The sequence below is a fragment of the Anabrus simplex genome, chromosome 1 (assembly GCF_040414725.1).
Source record: "Anabrus simplex isolate iqAnaSimp1 chromosome 1, ASM4041472v1, whole genome shotgun sequence".
Taxonomy (NCBI): Eukaryota; Metazoa; Arthropoda; class Insecta; order Orthoptera; family Tettigoniidae; genus Anabrus; species Anabrus simplex.
Genome location: NC_090265.1, coordinates 711,122,637 through 711,144,334, shown reverse-complemented (window position 1 = coordinate 711,144,334; position 21,698 = coordinate 711,122,637). Strand labels below are relative to the sequence as shown.

General features: G+C 43.2%; 1 protein-coding gene across 1 annotated transcript in view; it reads left to right on the top strand.

Annotated features, from left to right (window-relative positions):
• The window catches only part of Nubp1 (NUBP iron-sulfur cluster assembly factor 1), a 99,406-nt gene that overhangs the window by 53,141 nt on the left and 24,567 nt on the right, over nucleotides 1–21,698 (top strand). Inside the window, exons 4-5 of the mRNA XM_067136008.2 lie at nucleotides 1,732–1,800; nucleotides 1,880–1,912. Of these exons, the coding sequence (XP_066992109.2) occupies nucleotides 1,732–1,800; nucleotides 1,880–1,912 (102 nt within the window). The remainder of the gene's footprint in view (nucleotides 1–1,731; nucleotides 1,801–1,879; nucleotides 1,913–21,698) is intronic.

Here is a 21,698-nt window from a genome sequence, read left to right as displayed (position 1 = left end):
GGCTCATTTTCCCCTGTGTGTGTGTGTGTGTGTGGTTTTTTTTTTTTACATTTGGTGTTATTTAATACATTATCTGTGAGGGAGTTATGGGTCTGGTACAGGCTGCCAAGGTTGCCTTACAAGGTTCTGGCAAGTGATATTTGCTCTCAGCTGAGACATCTGGTTATGTCCCATTGGGAGATGGAGTGGTAGGCCACTCTTCTTCCAAATAAGCTGAGAGCGATAAAAGGTACAACGAAGGTATGGAGGACTTCCCTTCAGGCTTCTCGGAGGGAAGCAGTGGTATTATGTCGTCTTCGGATCGGCCACGGTATACTAACGCATTCCCATTTATTGAAAGGAGAACCCCTCCGGTGTGTACTTCGGCGATCATCTTACCGTGGTACACATCCTTATGGAGTGCGTGGACATGGTCAGTCTGCGCCGTAGTCTAAACCCCCCCTCGTACCATCTCCCTCATCCTGCGCGATTACGGCAGTCCGCAGACCTCGTCGTCCGTTTTATGAGGGATAGTGGTCTTTTTTCTCGTGTGTAATATTGTTCTAGTGTTAGTGTATTTTTTGTCGACTGCGCTTTTATCCCATTGACTATTGTAGTTCGTGTTGCATATTTTAATGTATTATTTTAGCTAATAACTTGAATTTTATGTATATATCTTAATGTCCAGGCAATGCCTTATTCCATTATCACCTCTATTTTCTATTCCTTTATTCGAAAATAAGGCATTGCGAATTAGATCCACTGATTGTTTTAATCTCTTAATCATTTTTCATCACCGTTTATTTTAAACTCTAGTCAGTGGATACATTTTAATATTTTATCATCTCATGTCGTCCATTTCGTACCATTAGGGGCTGATGACCGTAAATGTTAGGCCCCTTTAAACAACAGGCATCAATCATCATCATCATCAAAATAACTACACTTGGGCGACTGGAGTGGGACATTGATGATGATGATGATGATGATGATGATGATGATGATGATGATGATGATGAGTTACAAGCATTTTCACTGAATTGATTTTGAAACACCTTGTATGAGATTGAGCGGTGTTACTTCAGATTTATCATTCTTATTTTGCTGAGAAAAAATTGTCTATTGCATTTTGTGATTTTCAAACCCGTGTTGCAAATCAAGAAGTAAGTATAAATAACCACCTAATCGATACTCAGGCATTAATAAAGTATCGATTAGGTGGTTATTTATACTTACTTCTTGATTAAACATCGATAAGGTCATGAAATGGACAACTTGTAACCCTGTTGCAAATGTCGGTGCACGGTATGTAACTTTGAAACTGTGTCATATGAGAGTGGATCCAGCTGCAGGTAGTCATCCTTACGAAATTGTCGGACCCCCAATTAGTCTTGTGCTTTCCACTGGCTGACTTAGAAGACATCCCTTCCACATTTCCTCTGTAAATTGGGATGTGTGGAGCATAGTCAAGCAGTCAGTTCTGTTGTGTTACAAACCTGTCTTACAATAGCCTCGTGGAGATGTACAAAAAAATTAAGGAGGATGCCACCATTGCTGATATTTAGGAAAAATGTATTATGAAAAGACACGGTGCCATAATGAGACGTTAACAGGATGGGAATCTCAATGGTGCTGATGAAGTGATGAGATCTGAAAAGGAAATTAGACAGTGTGGAGGTTTTATCGACTGTGGTCTGACTACCCTGAATATGGTCTACACTTCTTAAAAGCTGACCTTTGTTCTTGTTGCAGGTGGCAGTTTTGGATATAGACATATGCGGGCCGTCCATGCCCAGAGTCTTTGGTGTTCTTGGTGAGCAGGTATGTATCTACTCCAAAGGCATCATTCATTTACGCTTGGCGTCATGTTCAGTTATTAATTGTCCTTATTTCTCTCTAGGTTCATCAGAGTGGCTCCGGCTGGTCTCCGGTGGTGAGTACCTTAGCAGTTACTACAGTAGAATGCACTCGTTTTAATTAATGCAGCCTATCTGCCAAAATTGAAGTTTGACTTATACAAGAAATTTTTTGGAAACTGTGCCCAGTATCTACTGTTTATGATACATTTGTTGTTGTTTTCATCATCAGTCCATAGACTGGTTTGATGTAAATCATTGCAAATCCTACATCTGCTCTAATCTGTTTGTCATATTAATGCCTTGGTGTACCTCTGCTGTTCTTACTGCCTGCACTTTCTTCGGAAACTAACTGAACATATTCTGATTGTCTCTGGATGTGTCCTCTCAATCTGTCTTTTCTTCTTGCCAGATCGATATGTCCAGGCTGTAATTTTATCACCAAAGATACCGTATTTACTCGTGTATTAGACCCCCTCCCTGGCTTTTTGAGACGAAGGAAATGAAAAAAATAAATCTCACATATAAGACCCCCAACGTAATTCATCAGAGAAGAACAACGATTCTGCTTCGAAGCGGGTACAAGTTTTGTTGCAGCTCTGATAACATCTCACAAATTTGTGAATAGTTTCGTCCTTACTACCTACGCAATGAAAACGCGTCGAATCCATGCGGTACATCTGTGTTTCGTAGTTAAGAAATGTCCGCCGCCGTACCGTAGGTCTACTGCAGCTCTGATGACGTCGCACAAATAGGTGAGTAGGCCTAGCTTCGTGTCCGACCCGCGCATTTCAAGCATGCATCAGTCATGCTGTATGTCTGTTTTTTGTAGTTAATAATGTCCTCCTGCGTAATGGTTAACACAATTAGTTGCTGTTCTCGGGAGTCTGTCTTTGATTCCTGGTACCATACTGCCAGAGATTTGTGAATGGCAGGAAAGTTGATATGCGGTAAAAGCGGTACATGTAACTTCCCTCCACTGGGGGTGTGCCTAAAAAGAGCTGTACCACCTCGGGATGAGGACACGAGTTTACTTTAGTTGAGAAATATTCGCGGTTGTCTCTATTTATAAAGCAGGCGAGATCATTAACAAAGTGGTCGTTTAATATCTCGTAACTCGGGCCAATATAGGTATATCTTTGGAGAGAAGTAAGTTTAAAATGTGGTAAAAGCTATCCAATTAAAATGATTGTTTTACTCGCCAACGTATGTAACAAATGATGATGATGATGATGATGATGATGATAATAATAATAATAATAATAATAATAATTGTTACCGAGTTTTTGTGGTAGTTAAGCATGAAAGAAGGTGCTGGGTGGTGAATAGGTCTCAAGCTACTAAAGAGAAATTAAATTTTAAAATTTAACAAGGTTATATTTTCTTTTCAAAATTAGGTAACAACAAATAGAACAGGTACTTAGTAGCCGAAATACAACTTGAAATGTACAATTACAGGGATTAAAGAATTTGGGCTTCGAGCCCTGAAAACACAATTCTTGAGCAACTAGCTCAACTTTACGATATACCAATTTTAACAAAAGGGGCAGAAGACCCCACTCAAACCCTGGAGCCCTTGCTCCAAATTACACAGCAAAGCCTCCTCGAGGCATACAACTCTCAGTTTTAGAAAAGAGCCACTCGCTCTTAAAGTTAAGCCTCTCCCAGGCCACACCAAACTCAACTTTCAAGTTGTCCTCAAAGGACATATACACAGGGGTAAAATACCCAACCTACTGAGGTCTATTAGGTGAGAAAAGATTAATACATGACCTCTAAAATACAACTTGAGAGGAGGCGAACTTGCACTCCTAATACACTTTGCTTTTAAAACCTAATCTGGCTCTGGGCCACTAACGCAAGGGCTAATCCCATACTACAGAGGTGACTTAGAGAAGAACACTTTACATTACATAAACGAAGAAAAGTTTGAGAAAATAAGTTCACCTCAAAACAAATGTGAGTGGGAGCTCGAGAGGGTTAGCACTCTCTATCCCAATATGTAACTTTACAAGAAAAAGAAGAAAAGAGTAGTTACATTTTAGGAAAAGGTTACATGATGGAAAACGCTTCGAACCCGCCGCGAGAGTTAAACTGCCGACCTAGCAAGAAAAGAAGATATGAATAGGCCATTACCTGGTAGTAGATCGCTGCCGAGGAAAGAGGCGCTTCCCGCCTCCTGCTATGTACTTAATACACTGAAAGATGGAACAGAAGTGGCCCGGAGACCCCAAAATCAGCAGTTTATATCCTCTCGCGGAAGATTCTAGGCGTTAGGGGAAATAAAACACCCTCCCACAAAATCTTTATTGGTTCGGGAAAAGAAACCCCTACATAGAGGAAAAAGAAACACATTATTGGTGGAAAATTAATTAAAGAAATTCGGGATTGGCTAGATCCAAACTAAGGGGAAAAAGAGGGGTATACAGCCAACTTAAACAATAACAGAAAGAAATTTAACAAGAAACAAACTTTTGAAATAAAAATTTCTCCAACAAAATAGTTCTTTGATTTCGCACTAGGTTGCACTATTGTAATTCTTCAGTAGTGTCCTCTAGAAGAGAAAGTTCCCACTTCTTACTTCAAGCGAAACAAAAACACATCAAAAGTGACACAGTTCAAAAACTCAAAATTTTCAACGTGGTGACATCTTCTGAGAAAGTAGAGAATTAATAGAATAGATAAAGTTCAACCTTCCTCCAGAAGAGGAGTTTCAACTGGCGCAACTTTTGAATAAACAGAGTAGAGGTGTACCGCCCGGTACAGACCTCCCCCCCCAAAAGTTCCTCCAAGGGGTAACACAGAAGAACATAAGCTTTGTTTCCAAAATAAGGTCCAAGTTTTGATGCTGATATTAAGATTAATTGCGGAAGCATTTATAAGATTTTAGTAATTTGGTTGGTTGCAATTTCAAAATTTTGTTGTTGCCGGTGCAGTAAAGTTTTTATGTTTGTAGAATTTGTATTTCTGAAGATAAACTTTTAATACTTAAAGGTGAAGAAAAATTTTGCAATGTCCACCAAATATTGTTGTTAAATTCCCAAATGTAATTATTGCTTATGGTGACTGTCCATGTAGTTGATGTAGATTGAGTCGGATGGCCAGACCGGCCGTTGCAGCTTGCGTCCAACGGAGGCCGCTCGGACCCCTCAAGTACCCTGAGATACCGCTCGCCCGCACTATGAGGGGAGCAGAGGTGTTGAAGTACGCCGCGCCCGCGGTGAACAGATACAGGCTGCGGGCATGTAGCAGGTCGTGCGCCGCACATCAGCCTTGGCCGGGAGGTGAGCTCCGGCTCGCCGTGCACATGTCGTCCTCGCTGGAGAGGAGGGGGCCCATCCCCCTCCCCAGTCGCTGCACGGCGCTGCGCGGCTGCGGGGGCGCTGAAACATTAAAGCTAGGCGGCAGAATTGTGTTGGACAATTATTTTCTTTGAGGGTACAGGCTTGTAGAGAGAGTGAGGGGCCAGCGGCGTGCAGATATTCATGGTATTCATTAAGCCACTGTGTAGAGTGGAGCAGGAGACGGGAGCGTGGTAATGGCCGTGGCAAGAACAGGATGGCAGTTTAACGGGTCGGGGCAGGTTTTACATAAGGCTTACATCTAAAACCAAAATATTACAGAAGGGGCAGAATGCCTTAAAAGTGAAACTCAAAAAAAATATAACCTTCATATCCTTTCAAAATAATATGGAGCAAGTTAACACAGAAATTACACCGGTTTCACCTGGGATAGGTGAACTCTAAATATCCTCTCGGTGGCTGGATTACTTAGCAATAAGGTAACCGGCGTAAGAAAATCGAGAATGATACAAGGCCCATGAAATCTGGGGGCAAGCTTGCCCGCGGGAACAAAATTTTTGACCATAACCTGGTCACCTACCTTCAAAGTGGTGGGTCTCCGTCCACGATCATACCTTTCCCTAACCTTTTCATGAGACACTTTAAGATTAGCTTTAGCCTTCTTCCAAAGATCTTTAATGTTGTCCGGATCTATTGTCTCGGGCAGAATGTCATTCAGAGACCAGAGGTTAGAGAGCGGCGTGTTGGGAACGAACTTAAACATCAAAGAAGCTGGAGTAAATTTGTGAGATTCATGAACCGCCGAATTCAAAGCAAAAGCTAACCAATGCAGGGACGTGTCCCACCTAGAATGATCTTCATGATGATAGGCAATAAGTGCGGACCTGAGATTGCGGTTAACCCGTTCAGCCAGAGATGGTTGAGGGTAATAAGCAGATGTAGTTACATGAGAGATGGACAAGTCAAAACAGAATTTACGAAACAGATTTGATGTAAAAGCTTTAGCATTATCAGATACAATGTATTGGCACGGACCAAAAGAAGCAAAAATAGAATTTAGGCAAGTAATGGTGGACTGAGCGGTAGCCAGCTTAGTCGGAAATAACCAGGAAAATCTTGTAAAACCATCTACACACACAAAGATGAACTTGTTGGCATTACCCTTTGACTGGGGGAAGGGTCCCACATAATCGATATACAGGCGTTCCATGGGGCGCGACGCTTGATGAGAAGACAAAAGGCCTACTTTAGTGGACATGGTGGGTTTACTGATCAAACAAGATTTACAAGCTTTTACAAGTTCTCGAATTTCACCGTCCATACCTTTCCATATGAACATTTCACGAATCTTTTCACGAGTTTTAAAGATTCCAAGATGCCCCCCCAATGGGGTCTCATGATAGTATTTGAAGATCATAGGTACAAGAACCGCTGGAACAACAACTTTCATCAACTTATCATGCCTCGAAGGGCAACATAGAACACCATTCCTCAGAACATAAGGGACAACATGTTCCCCAGAAGAAAGGGTTTCCATTATAGGAGCCAGCGTCGGATCTTCACGTTGGTATTTCTCAATATCCCTAAAAAGCATGGGAGCACCTGTTAAGATGGCATTAACACCAGATAGTATGGACTCGGAAGGTGATGAACTATCGACCGGTTCGTGGGTCTCGACGTCGTTATGAAACATACGGCTGAGTCCATCAGCAACAACATTTTCGGTACCTCTGATATGTCGTACATCAAATTGGAAGGCAGAAATACGGATGGCCCAACGGGCTATACGACCAGTACGACGCGGCCTACCTAAGACCCAGCTTAAGGCTTGATTATCTGTCTCCAGGTCGAATTTGACATGTTCCAGATAGAGACGGAACTTTTCTAAGGCGAATAAGACTGCCAACCCTTCGAGCTCATAGATGGAATACTTGGCTTCTTGAACCGATAGAGTCCTAGATGCATAGGCGATGGGACGCCTCCCTAGTTCAGTCTCTTGAAGAAGGACTGCAGCTACAGCTGACGACGACGCGTCCGTTTGGACGATGAATTTCTTCGAGAAATCAGGCATAGCAAGTACAGGGGCATTACAGAGAGCTAATTTAAGATCTTCGAAAGCGGCTTGTTGAGAAGGTCCCCACTCGAATTTGATGCCTTTCCTACGAAGAAGGTTTAAGGGCGCCGCTCTATTAGCGAAGTTAGGAATAAACTTCCTGAAGAAATTCACCATACCAATGAATCTAGCGATACCTTTGATGTCCTTAGGAGGTTTAAAATCACGGATGGCCTGTGTTCTAGAATGATCGACTGCTACACCATCAGGTGACACAATATGCCCTAGGAATGACATAGAGGGCTTAGCAAAGGCAACCTTGGACAACTTAACAGTTAACCCAGCCTTACGAAGGCGATTGAGAACTTCTCGCAAATGATCTAGATGTTCTTCAAAGGTTTCGGAAAATACGACGACATCATCCAAGTAGTGATATAAGTACTCAAATTTGATGTCGGAAAAGACCCTATCTAGTAGCCTAGTGAGCACAGCTGCCCCCGTGGGGAGCCCGAAAGGCACGCGGTTGTATTCATATAAATTCCAGTCCGTGGCAAACGCTGTAAGATGTTTAGACTCTTCGGCAAGGGGAATTTGATTATAGGCCTGATTCAAGTCCAAGATGGTGAAGAACTTGGCCTTACGAAACCATGAAAAGCAAGAATGAAGGTCGGGAAGGGGCACAGATTGCAACACCACCTTCCGATTGAGAGCCCTGTAATCAATGACAGGCCTGAAGCCTCCTTGGGGTTTCGGGACTAGAAAAATAGGCGAAGAATACGCTGACTTAGAGGGCCTAATAATACCATCCTTCAACATCTGATCGATGATTTCTTTCAGAGCCTTCATTTTAGGTGGAGATAGCCTATACGGTGGAAAACGGACAGGAATTGAATCCGTGACCTCAATTTTGTATTCAATAAGGTCAGTAACACCAAGAGTATCAGAGAACACCTCGGGAAACGACTGACACAGTTTCCGAATACTATCAGCCTGCTCCTCAGGTAGATGTCTAAGGTCTAACAACATCTCATCCTGGGTAGGCGAAATAGATGAACATGATACAGAATTACACTTTAACAAGGGAATTCTACAATTGGACGCAAATTTGAATATGCACGACCTACTCTGGAGATCGAGCACAAGACCAGTGTGAGAAATGAAGTCCGCTCCCAATATGATGGGGCAAGACAAACGCTTGGCCACAAACAATTTGATCTTCCATGTAAACTTAAAAACCCGAATTTTGACATGTATGGAACCTAGAATTTCTAATGGAGATGAATTAGCCGAAACATATTGAACAGGAGAAGAGACATAGTCAGGGAGTTTACAAACAGATTTCAATTTAGAATACCAATCAGCCGAAATAATGGAACAAACACTGCCTGAATCTAAGAGAGCTGTTATAGGCTCGTTATTTAACTCAATCTTAAGAAAAGGAACAGGTGCGGGGGTATCCGCCGCAATCCTAAGACACTCTTTAGGGCATTCAAAAGATGAATTTGAAGGCTGGTCGTTCTCTGCATTTACAACCTGTTTACTAGGGGCTAAGTCTCGGGAAGATGGATTAGTCGGCTCAGCCGACGCCACTAGTCACTTTTTATTATTGGAATAGCTGGAATTTGCACCAGAAGTTGAGCAGGAGGGGGTGCTATTTGAGTTTGGGCAATTCTTGGCGATATGTGAGAAGGCCCCACACTTAAAACAGCCTTGTGATGACCCTACTCCATTCCTTGTCCCACTTGACTTGATCAGAGGACACTTATTCCGCAGATGGTCAGGCGACCCACAAGCATAACATTTACGGGGATTGACTGGTCGGCGAGGTGGAGGCCGAGTGTTACTAAAGGAAGGCGGGGGTTCTTTCGCCACACGCAAGGAATCGGCATACCTAACTCCTTCCGCAGAGACGGCTAATGCTTCCAGTTCAGAGAAGGTTTGCGGGCACGCCGCGAAACACAAATATGACCTGTAGGGTGGTGAAATCCCTTCAACAATAGCTTGCACGATCTGATCCTCAGGGAAGTGGAGAGCAAACACCCTAGTATAAAACTTAATATCTTGGATGAAGTCTGCCAGGTTTTCATCCAAGCGCTGTACCCGATAATAGTATTTCTGGATAAGGTAGGACCTGGCCCTAGCCGGGATGAAGTTAGCTAGCAAATGGGCGTGGAAATCCTCAATAGAAGATTGCTCGGCAATGGCTCTAACTATTTTGTCAGATAGAACACCAATAGCATAAGGATAGATAATTTGCAAAATTTGACATGGGGAAAGAGAAAACACAAGGGCATGATCCTGAAATTCCACTAGAAATCTTAAAAATGAAATTACGTCACTGGTGGTGTTGACGGAAAACTTAGAGATACCTCTAAGCAACATTGCCAATGGATGAGGCAAGCTGCTGAACCCAGGTGTCATAGTCGTTAAAGGTTTCAAGGGCAAGGAAGTTAATTCAGAGCGGATGTTACTCAATGACGCACGGCGTTCAGATTCGTTGTTCGATGGGGCAGAGATAGTTTGAGCAGCAACGGTTATCCTATTGACTTCTCCCTGAGGAGGCTCTTCCTCGTTACCTACATTCACCGTGGCGGGTTGATCAGTTTTGGGAGGAGCTTCGCCGGTTAGCAATTGAGTGACCTTATTAGACAATTCAGAAATAGTTTCAAGGAGCGTATTAGCTTGCTTCCTCTGAACGTCATTCACCTTTAGAGACAATAGATCATTAACTCTATTTGCAAAGTGATACAGCCTGCCTTGCACACGCTTAATTTGATTAGGAGATGGATCGTTTTCATCAAAAAAGCTGACTACCGATGCTAGCCCAGTAATATTCTCGACAATCGTGGAAAGAGAGTCGTCAATTTCTTTCTCTCCCAAATTGGGGATGGAAATGGGCAAATCAAGGGACTCTCTAAGCTTGTTAGTGTCTATTGCAACCGTGCCTCCAGATTGAACGTTTCTGATAGTTAACTCATATATCAACTCCTCTTTGCGCAAGTAGTTAAGGAGGAGAACATCGCGAGGGCCGGGCATGATGACAGAACAATTTTGAAAAACTCAAAAAATTCCAGCAACTGAGAAAATTGTTAGAGTTCGAATCAAAGCAATGTTTAGCCGTCAAAAGGGGCTAAATTGAGACCCATTCAACCACGCTCTGCTACCACTTGTTACCGAGTTTTTGTGGTAGTTAAGCATGAAAGAAGGTGCTGGGTGGTGAATAGGTCTCAAGCTACTAAAGAGAAATTAAATTTTAAAATTTAACAAGGTTATATTTTCTTTTCAAAATTAGGTAACAACAAATAGAACAGGTACTTAGTAGCCGAAATACAACTTGAAATGTACAATTACAGGGATTAAAGAATTTGGGCTTCGAGCCCTGAAAACACAATTCTTGAGCAACTAGCTCAACTTTACGATATACCAATTTTAACAAAAGGGGCAGAAGACCCCACTCAAACCCTGGAGCCCTTGCTCCAAATTACACAGCAAAGCCTCCTCGAGGCATACAACTCTCAGTTTTAGAAAAGAGCCACTCGCTCTTAAAGTTAAGCCTCTCCCAGGCCACACCAAACTCAACTTTCAAGTTGTCCTCAAAGGACATATACACAGGGGTAAAATACCCAACCTACTGAGGTCTATTAGGTGAGAAAAGATTAATACATGACCTCTAAAATACAACTTGAGAGGAGGCGAACTTGCACTCCTAATACACTTTGCTTTTAAAACCTAATCTGGCTCTGGGCCACTAACGCAAGGGCTAATCCCATACTACAGAGGTGACTTAGAGAAGAACACTTTACATTACATAAACGAAGAAAAGTTTGAGAAAATAAGTTCACCTCAAAACAAATGTGAGTGGGAGCTCGAGAGGGTTAGCACTCTCTATCCCAATATGTAACTTTACAAGAAAAAGAAGAAAAGAGTAGTTACATTTTAGGAAAAGGTTACATGATGGAAAACGCTTCGAACCCGCCGCGAGAGTTAAACTGCCGACCTAGCAAGAAAAGAAGATATGAATAGGCCATTACCTGGTAGTAGATCGCTGCCGAGGAAAGAGGCGCTTCCCGCCTCCTGCTATGTACTTAATACACTGAAAGATGGAACAGAAGTGGCCCGGAGACCCCAAAATCAGCAGTTTATATCCTCTCGCGGAAGATTCTAGGCGTTAGGGGAAATAAAACACCCTCCCACAAAATCTTTATTGGTTCGGGAAAAGAAACCCCTACATAGAGGAAAAAGAAACACATTATTGGTGGAAAATTAATTAAAGAAATTCGGGATTGGCTAGATCCAAACTAAGGGGAAAAAGAGGGGTATACAGCCAACTTAAACAATAACAGAAAGAAATTTAACAAGAAACAAACTTTTGAAATAAAAATTTCTCCAACAAAATAGTTCTTTGATTTCGCACTAGGTTGCACTATTGTAATTCTTCAGTAGTGTCCTCTAGAAGAGAAAGTTCCCACTTCTTACTTCAAGCGAAACAAAAACACATCAAAAGTGACACAGTTCAAAAACTCAAAATTTTCCACGTGGTGACATCTTCTGAGAAAGTAGAGAATTAATAGAATAGATAAAGTTCAACCTTCCTCCAGAAGAGGAGTTTCAACTGGCGCAACTTTTGAATAAACAGAGTAGAGGTGTACCGCCCGGTACAGACCTCCCCCCCCAAAAGTTCCTCCAAGGGGTAACACAGAAGAACATAAGCTTTGTTTCCAAAATAAGGTCCAAGTTTTGATGCTGATATTAAGATTAATTGCGGAAGCATTTATAAGATTTTAGTAATTTGGTTGGTTGCAATTTCAAAATTTTGTTGTTGCCGGTGCAGTAAAGTTTTTATGTTTGTAGAATTTGTATTTCTGAAGATAAACTTTTAATACTTAAAGGTGAAGAAAAATTTTGCAATGTCCACCAAATATTGTTGTTAAATTCCCAAATGTAATTATTGCTTATGGTGACTGTCCATGTAGTTGATGTAGATTGAGTCGGATGGCCAGACCGGCCGTTGCAGCTTGCGTCCAACGGAGGCCGCTCGGACCCCTCAAGTACCCTGAGATACCGCTCGCCCGCACTATGAGGGGAGCAGAGGTGTTGAAGTACGCCGCGCCCGCGGTGAACAGATACAGGCTGCGGGCATGTAGCAGGTCGTGCGCCGCACATCAGCCTTGGCCGGGAGGTGAGCTCCGGCTCGCCGTGCACATGTCGTCCTCGCTGGAGAGGAGGGGGCCCATCCCCCTCCCCAGTCGCTGCACGGCGCTGCGCGGCTGCGGGGGCGCTGAAACATTAAAGCTAGGCGGCAGAATTGTGTTGGACAATTATTTTCTTTGAGGGTACAGGCTTGTAGAGAGAGTGAGGGGCCAGCGGCGTGCAGATATTCATGGTATTCATTAAGCCACTGTGTAGAGTGGAGCAGGAGACGGGAGCGTGGTAATGGCCGTGGCAAGAACAGGATGGCAGTTTAACGGGTCGGGGCAGGTTTTACATAAGGCTTACATCTAAAACCAAAATATTACAGAAGGGGCAGAATGCCTTAAAAGTGAAACTCAAAAAAAATATAACCTTCATATCCTTTCAAAATAATATGGAGCAAGTTAACACAGAAATTACACCGGTTTCACCTGGGATAGGTGAACTCTAAATATCCTCTCGGTGGCTGGATTACTTAGCAATAAGGTAACCGGCGTAAGAAAATCGAGAATGATACAAGGCCCATGAAATCTGGGGGCAAGCTTGCCCGCGGGAACAAAATTTTTGACCATAACCTGGTCACCTACCTTCAAAGTGGTGGGTCTCCGTCCACGATCATACCTTTCCCTAACCTTTTCATGAGACACTTTAAGATTAGCTTTAGCCTTCTTCCAAAGATCTTTAATGTTGTCCGGATCTATTGTCTCGGGCAGAATGTCATTCAGAGACCAGAGGTTAGAGAGCGGCGTGTTGGGAACGAACTTAAACATCAAAGAAGCTGGAGTAAATTTGTGAGATTCATGAACCGCCGAATTCAAAGCAAAAGCTAACCAATGCAGGGACGTGTCCCACCTAGAATGATCTTCATGATGATAGGCAATAAGTGCGGACCTGAGATTGCGGTTAACCCGTTCAGCCAGAGATGGTTGAGGGTAATAAGCAGATGTAGTTACATGAGAGATGGACAAGTCAAAACAGAATTTACGAAACAGATTTGATGTAAAAGCTTTAGCATTATCAGATACAATGTATTGGCACGGACCAAAAGAAGCAAAAATAGAATTTAGGCAAGTAATGGTGGACTGAGCGGTAGCCAGCTTAGTCGGAAATAACCAGGAAAATCTTGTAAAACCATCTACACACACAAAGATGAACTTGTTGGCATTACCCTTTGACTGGGGGAAGGGTCCCACATAATCGATATACAGGCGTTCCATGGGGCGCGACGCTTGATGAGAAGACAAAAGGCCTACTTTAGTGGACATGGTGGGTTTACTGATCAAACAAGATTTACAAGCTTTTACAAGTTCTCGAATTTCACCGTCCATACCTTTCCATATGAACATTTCACGAATCTTTTCACGAGTTTTAAAGATTCCAAGATGCCCCCCCAATGGGGTCTCATGATAGTATTTGAAGATCATAGGTACAAGAACCGCTGGAACAACAACTTTCATCAACTTATCATGCCTCGAAGGGCAACATAGAACACCATTCCTCAGAACATAAGGGACAACATGTTCCCCAGAAGAAAGGGTTTCCATTATAGGAGCCAGCGTCGGATCTTCACGTTGGTATTTCTCAATATCCCTAAAAAGCATGGGAGCACCTGTTAAGATGGCATTAACACCAGATAGTATGGACTCGGAAGGTGATGAACTATCGACCGGTTCGTGGGTCTCGACGTCGTTATGAAACATACGGCTGAGTCCATCAGCAACAACATTTTCGGTACCTCTGATATGTCGTACATCAAATTGGAAGGCAGAAATACGGATGGCCCAACGGGCTATACGACCAGTACGACGCGGCCTACCTAAGACCCAGCTTAAGGCTTGATTATCTGTCTCCAGGTCGAATTTGACATGTTCCAGATAGAGACGGAACTTTTCTAAGGCGAATAAGACTGCCAACCCTTCGAGCTCATAGATGGAATACTTGGCTTCTTGAACCGATAGAGTCCTAGATGCATAGGCGATGGGACGCCTCCCTAGTTCAGTCTCTTGAAGAAGGACTGCAGCTACAGCTGACGACGACGCGTCCGTTTGGACGATGAATTTCTTCGAGAAATCAGGCATAGCAAGTACAGGGGCATTACAGAGAGCTAATTTAAGATCTTCGAAAGCGGCTTGTTGAGAAGGTCCCCACTCGAATTTGATGCCTTTCCTACGAAGAAGGTTTAAGGGCGCCGCTCTATTAGCGAAGTTAGGAATAAACTTCCTGAAGAAATTCACCATACCAATGAATCTAGCGATACCTTTGATGTCCTTAGGAGGTTTAAAATCACGGATGGCCTGTGTTCTAGAATGATCGACTGCTACACCATCAGGTGACACAATATGCCCTAGGAATGACATAGAGGGCTTAGCAAAGGCAACCTTGGACAACTTAACAGTTAACCCAGCCTTACGAAGGCGATTGAGAACTTCTCGCAAATGATCTAGATGTTCTTCAAAGGTTTCGGAAAATACGACGACATCATCCAAGTAGTGATATAAGTACTCAAATTTGATGTCGGAAAAGACCCTATCTAGTAGCCTAGTGAGCACAGCTGCCCCCGTGGGGAGCCCGAAAGGCACGCGGTTGTATTCATATAAATTCCAGTCCGTGGCAAACGCTGTAAGATGTTTAGACTCTTCGGCAAGGGGAATTTGATTATAGGCCTGATTCAAGTCCAAGATGGTGAAGAACTTGGCCTTACGAAACCATGAAAAGCAAGAATGAAGGTCGGGAAGGGGCACAGATTGCAACACCACCTTCCGATTGAGAGCCCTGTAATCAATGACAGGCCTGAAGCCTCCTTGGGGTTTCGGGACTAGAAAAATAGGCGAAGAATACGCTGACTTAGAGGGCCTAATAATACCATCCTTCAACATCTGATCGATGATTTCTTTCAGAGCCTTCATTTTAGGTGGAGATAGCCTATACGGTGGAAAACGGACAGGAATTGAATCCGTGACCTCAATTTTGTATTCAATAAGGTCAGTAACACCAAGAGTATCAGAGAACACCTCGGGAAACGACTGACACAGTTTCCGAATACTATCAGCCTGCTCCTCAGGTAGATGTCTAAGGTCTAACAACATCTCATCCTGGGTAGGCGAAATAGATGAACATGATACAGAATTACACTTTAACAAGGGAATTCTACAATTGGACGCAAATTTGAATATGCACGACCTACTCTGGAGATCGAGCACAAGACCAGTGTGAGAAATGAAGTCCGCTCCCAATATGATGGGGCAAGACAAACGCTTGGCCACAAACAATTTGATCTTCCATGTAAACTTAAAAACCCGAATTTTGACATGTATGGAACCTAGAATTTCTAATGGAGATGAATTAGCCGAAACATATTGAACAGGAGAAGAGACATAGTCAGGGAGTTTACAAACAGATTTCAATTTAGAATACCAATCAGCCGAAATAATGGAACAAACACTGCCTGAATCTAAGAGAGCTGTTATAGGCTCGTTATTTAACTCAATCTTAAGAAAAGGAACAGGTGCGGGGGTATCCGCCGCAATCCTAAGACACTCTTTAGGGCATTCAAAAGATGAATTTGAAGGCTGGTCGTTCTCTGCATTTACAACCTGTTTACTAGGGGCTAAGTCTCGGGAAGATGGATTAGTCGGCTCAGCCGACGCCACTAGTCACTTTTTATTATTGGAATAGCTGGAATTTGCACCAGAAGTTGAGCAGGAGGGGGTGCTATTTGAGTTTGGGCAATTCTTGGCGATATGTGAGAAGGCCCCACACTTAAAACAGCCTTGTGATGACCCTACTCCATTCCTTGTCCCACTTGACTTGATCAGAGGACACTTATTCCGCAGATGGTCAGGCGACCCACAAGCATAACATTTACGGGGATTGACTGGTCGGCGAGGTGGAGGCCGAGTGTTACTAAAGGAAGGCGGGGGTTCTTTCGCCACACGCAAGGAATCGGCATACCTAACTCCTTCCGCAGAGACGGCTAATGCTTCCAGTTCAGAGAAGGTTTGCGGGCACGCCGCGAAACACAAATATGACCTGTAGGGTGGTGAAATCCCTTCAACAATAGCTTGCACGATCTGATCCTCAGGGAAGTGGAGAGCAAACACCCTAGTATAAAACTTAATATCTTGGATGAAGTCTGCCAGGTTTTCATCCAAGCGCTGTACCCGATAATAGTATTTCTGGATAAGGTAGGACCTGGCCCTAGCCGGGATAAAGTTAGCTAGCAAATGGGCGTGGAAATCCTCAATAGAAGATTGCTCGGCAATGGCTCTAACTATTTTGTCAGATAGAACACCAATAGCATAAGGATAGATAATTTGCAAAATTTGACATGGGGAAAGAGAAAACACAAGGGCATGATCCTGAAATTCCACTAGAAATCTTAAAAATGAAATTACGTCACTGGTGGTGTTGACGGAAAACTTAGAGATACCTCTAAGCAACATTGCCAATGGATGAGGCAAGCTGCTGAACCCAGGTGTCATAGTCGTTAAAGGTTTCAAGGGCAAGGAAGTTAATTCAGAGCGGATGTTACTCAATGACGCACGGCGTTCAGATTCGTTGTTCGATGGGGCAGAGATAGTTTGAGCAGCAACGGTTATCCTATTGACTTCTCCCTGAGGAGGCTCTTCCTCGTTACCTACATTCACCGTGGCGGGTTGATCAGTTTTGGGAGGAGCTTCGCCGGTTAGCAATTGAGTGACCTTATTAGACAATTCAGAAATAGTTTCAAGGAGCGTATTAGCTTGCTTCCTCTGAACGTCATTCACCTTTAGAGACAATAGATCATTAACTCTATTTGCAAAGTGATACAGCCTGCCTTGCACACGCTTAATTTGATTAGGAGATGGATCGTTTTCATCAAAAAAGCTGACTACCGATGCTAGCCCAGTAATATTCTCGACAATCGTGGAAAGAGAGTCGTCAATTTCTTTCTCTCCCAAATTGGGGATGGAAATGGGCAAATCAAGGGACTCTCTAAGCTTGTTAGTGTCTATTGCAACCGTGCCTCCAGATTGAACGTTTCTGATAGTTAACTCATATATCAACTCCTCTTTGCGCAAGTAGTTAAGGAGGAGAACATCGCGAGGGCCGGGCATGATGACAGAACAATTTTGAAAAACTCAAAAAATTCCAGCAACTGAGAAAATTGTTAGAGTTCGAATCAAAGCAATGTTTAGCCGTCAAAAGGGGCTAAATTGAGACCCATTCAACCACGCTCTGCTACCACTTGTTACCGAGTTTTTGTGGTAGTTAAGCATGAAAGAAGGTGCTGGGTGGTGAATAGGTCTCAAGCTACTAAAGAGAAATTAAATTTTAAAATTTAACAAGGTTATATTTTCTTTTCAAAATTAGGTAACAACAAATAGAACAGGTACTTAGTAGCCGAAATACAACTTGAAATGTACAATTACAGGGATTAAAGAATTTGGGCTTCGAGCCCTGAAAACACAATTCTTGAGCAACTAGCTCAACTTTACGATATACCAATTTTAACAAAAGGGGCAGAAGACCCCACTCAAACCCTGGAGCCCTTGCTCCAAATTACACAGCAAAGCCTCCTCGAGGCATACAACTCTCAGTTTTAGAAAAGAGCCACTCGCTCTTAAAGTTAAGCCTCTCCCAGGCCACACCAAACTCAACTTTCAAGTTGTCCTCAAAGGACATATACACAGGGGTAAAATACCCAACCTACTGAGGTCTATTAGGTGAGAAAAGATTAATACATGACCTCTAAAATACAACTTGAGAGGAGGCGAACTTGCACTCCTAATACACTTTGCTTTTAAAACCTAATCTGGCTCTGGGCCACTAACGCAAGGGCTAATCCCATACTACAGAGGTGACTTAGAGAAGAACACTTTACATTACATAAACGAAGAAAAGTTTGAGAAAATAAGTTCACCTCAAAACAAATGTGAGTGGGAGCTCGAGAGGGTTAGCACTCTCTATCCCAATATGTAACTTTACAAGAAAAAGAAGAAAAGAGTAGTTACATTTTAGGAAAAGGTTACATGATGGAAAACGCTTCGAACCCGCCGCGAGAGTTAAACTGCCGACCTAGCAAGAAAAGAAGATATGAATAGGCCATTACCTGGTAGTAGATCGCTGCCGAGGAAAGAGGCGCTTCCCGCCTCCTGCTATGTACTTAATACACTGAAAGATGGAACAGAAGTGGCCCGGAGACCCCAAAATCAGCAGTTTATATCCTCTCGCGGAAGATTCTAGGCGTTAGGGGAAATAAAACACCCTCCCACAAAATCTTTATTGGTTCGGGAAAAGAAACCCCTACATAGAGGAAAAAGAAACACATTATTGGTGGAAAATTAATTAAAGAAATTCGGGATTGGCTAGATCCAAACTAAGGGGAAAAAGAGGGGTATACAGCCAACTTAAACAATAACAGAAAGAAATTTAACAAGAAACAAACTTTTGAAATAAAAATTTCTCCAACAAAATAGTTCTTTGATTTCGCACTAGGTTGCACTATTGTAATTCTTCAGTAGTGTCCTCTAGAAGAGAAAGTTCCCACTTCTTACTTCAAGCGAAACAAAAACACATCAAAAGTGACACAGTTCAAAAACTCAAAATTTTCCACGTGGTGACATCTTCTGAGAAAGTAGAGAATTAATAGAATAGATAAAGTTCAACCTTCCTCCAGAAGAGGAGTTTCAACTGGCGCAACTTTTGAATAAACAGAGTAGAGGTGTACCGCCCGGTACAGACCTCCCCCCCCAAAAGTTCCTCCAAGGGGTAACACAGAAGAACATAAGCTTTGTTTCCAAAATAAGGTCCAAGTTTTGATGCTGATATTAAGATTAATTGCGGAAGCATTTATAAGATTTTAGTAATTTGGTTGGTTGCAATTTCAAAATTTTGTTGTTGCCGGTGCAGTAAAGTTTTTATGTTTGTAGAATTTGTATTTCTGAAGATAAACTTTTAATACTTAAAGGTGAAGAAAAATTTTGCAATGTCCACCAAATATTGTTGTTAAATTCCCAAATGTAATTATTGCTTATGGTGACTGTCCATGTAGTTGATGTAGATTGAGTCGGATGGCCAGACCGGCCGTTGCAGCTTGCGTCCAACGGAGGCCGCTCGGACCCCTCAAGTACCCTGAGATACCGCTCGCCCGCACTATGAGGGGAGCAGAGGTGTTGAAGTACGCCGCGCCCGCGGTGAACAGATACAGGCTGCGGGCATGTAGCAGGTCGTGCGCCGCACATCAGCCTTGGCCGGGAGGTGAGCTCCGGCTCGCCGTGCACATGTCGTCCTCGCTGGAGAGGAGGGGGCCCATCCCCCTCCCCAGTCGCTGCACGGCGCTGCGCGGCTGCGGGGGCGCTGAAACATTAAAGCTAGGCGGCAGAATTGTGTTGGACAATTATTTTCTTTGAGGGTACAGGCTTGTAGAGAGAGTGAGGGGCCAGCGGCGTGCAGATATTCATGGTATTCATTAAGCCACTGTGTAGAGTGGAGCAGGAGACGGGAGCGTGGTAATGGCCGTGGCAAGAACAGGATGGCAGTTTAACGGGTCGGGGCAGGTTTTACATAAGGCTTACATCTAAAACCAAAATATTACAGAAGGGGCAGAATGCCTTAAAAGTGAAACTCAAAAAAAATATAACCTTCATATCCTTTCAAAATAATATGGAGCAAGTTAACACAGAAATTACACCGGTTTCACCTGGGATAGGTGAACTCTAAATATCCTCTCGGTGGCTGGATTACTTAGCAATAAGGTAACCGGCGTAAGAAAATCGAGAATGATACAAGGCCCATGAAATCTGGGGGCAAGCTTGCCCGCGGGAACAAAATTTTTGACCATAACCTGGTCACCTACCTTCAAAGTGGTGGGTCTCCGTCCACGATCATACCTTTCCCTAACCTTTTCATGAGACACTTTAAGATTAGCTTTAGCCTTCTTCCAAAGATCTTTAATGTTGTCCGGATCTATTGTCTCGGGCAGAATGTCATTCAGAGACCAGAGGTTAGAGAGCGGCGTGTTGGGAACGAACTTAAACATCAAAGAAGCTGGAGTAAATTTGTGAGATTCATGAACCGCCGAATTCAAAGCAAAAGCTAACCAATGCAGGGACGTGTCCCACCTAGAATGATCTTCATGATGATAGGCAATAAGTGCGGACCTGAGATTGCGGTTAACCCGTTCAGCCAGAGATGGTTGAGGGTAATAAGCAGATGTAGTTACATGAGAGATGGACAAGTCAAAACAGAATTTACGAAACAGATTTGATGTAAAAGCTTTAGCATTATCAGATACAATGTATTGGCACGGACCAAAAGAAGCAAAAATAGAATTTAGGCAAGTAATGGTGGACTGAGCGGTAGCCAGCTTAGTCGGAAATAACCAGGAAAATCTTGTAAAACCATCTACACACACAAAGATGAACTTGTTGGCATTACCCTTTGACTGGGGGAAGGGTCCCACATAATCGATATACAGGCGTTCCATGGGGCGCGACGCTTGATGAGAAGACAAAAGGCCTACTTTAGTGGACATGGTGGGTTTACTGATCAAACAAGATTTACAAGCTTTTACAAGTTCTCGAATTTCACCGTCCATACCTTTCCATATGAACATTTCACGAATCTTTTCACGAGTTTTAAAGATTCCAAGATGCCCCCCCAATGGGGTCTCATGATAGTATTTGAAGATCATAGGTACAAGAACCGCTGGAACAACAACTTTCATCAACTTATCATGCCTCGAAGGGCAACATAGAACACCATTCCTCAGAACATAAGGGACAACATGTTCCCCAGAAGAAAGGGTTTCCATTATAGGAGCCAGCGTCGGATCTTCACGTTGGTATTTCTCAATATCCCTAAAAAGCATGGGAGCACCTGTTAAGATGGCATTAACACCAGATAGTATGGACTCGGAAGGTGATGAACTATCGACCGGTTCGTGGGTCTCGACGTCGTTATGAAACATACGGCTGAGTCCATCAGCAACAACATTTTCGGTACCTCTGATATGTCGTACATCAAATTGGAAGGCAGAAATACGGATGGCCCAACGGGCTATACGACCAGTACGACGCGGCCTACCTAAGACCCAGCTTAAGGCTTGATTATCTGTCTCCAGGTCGAATTTGACATGTTCCAGATAGAGACGGAACTTTTCTAAGGCGAATAAGACTGCCAACCCTTCGAGCTCATAGATGGAATACTTGGCTTCTTGAACCGATAGAGTCCTAGATGCATAGGCGATGGGACGCCTCCCTAGTTCAGTCTCTTGAAGAAGGACTGCAGCTACAGCTGACGACGACGCGTCCGTTTGGACGATGAATTTCTTCGAGA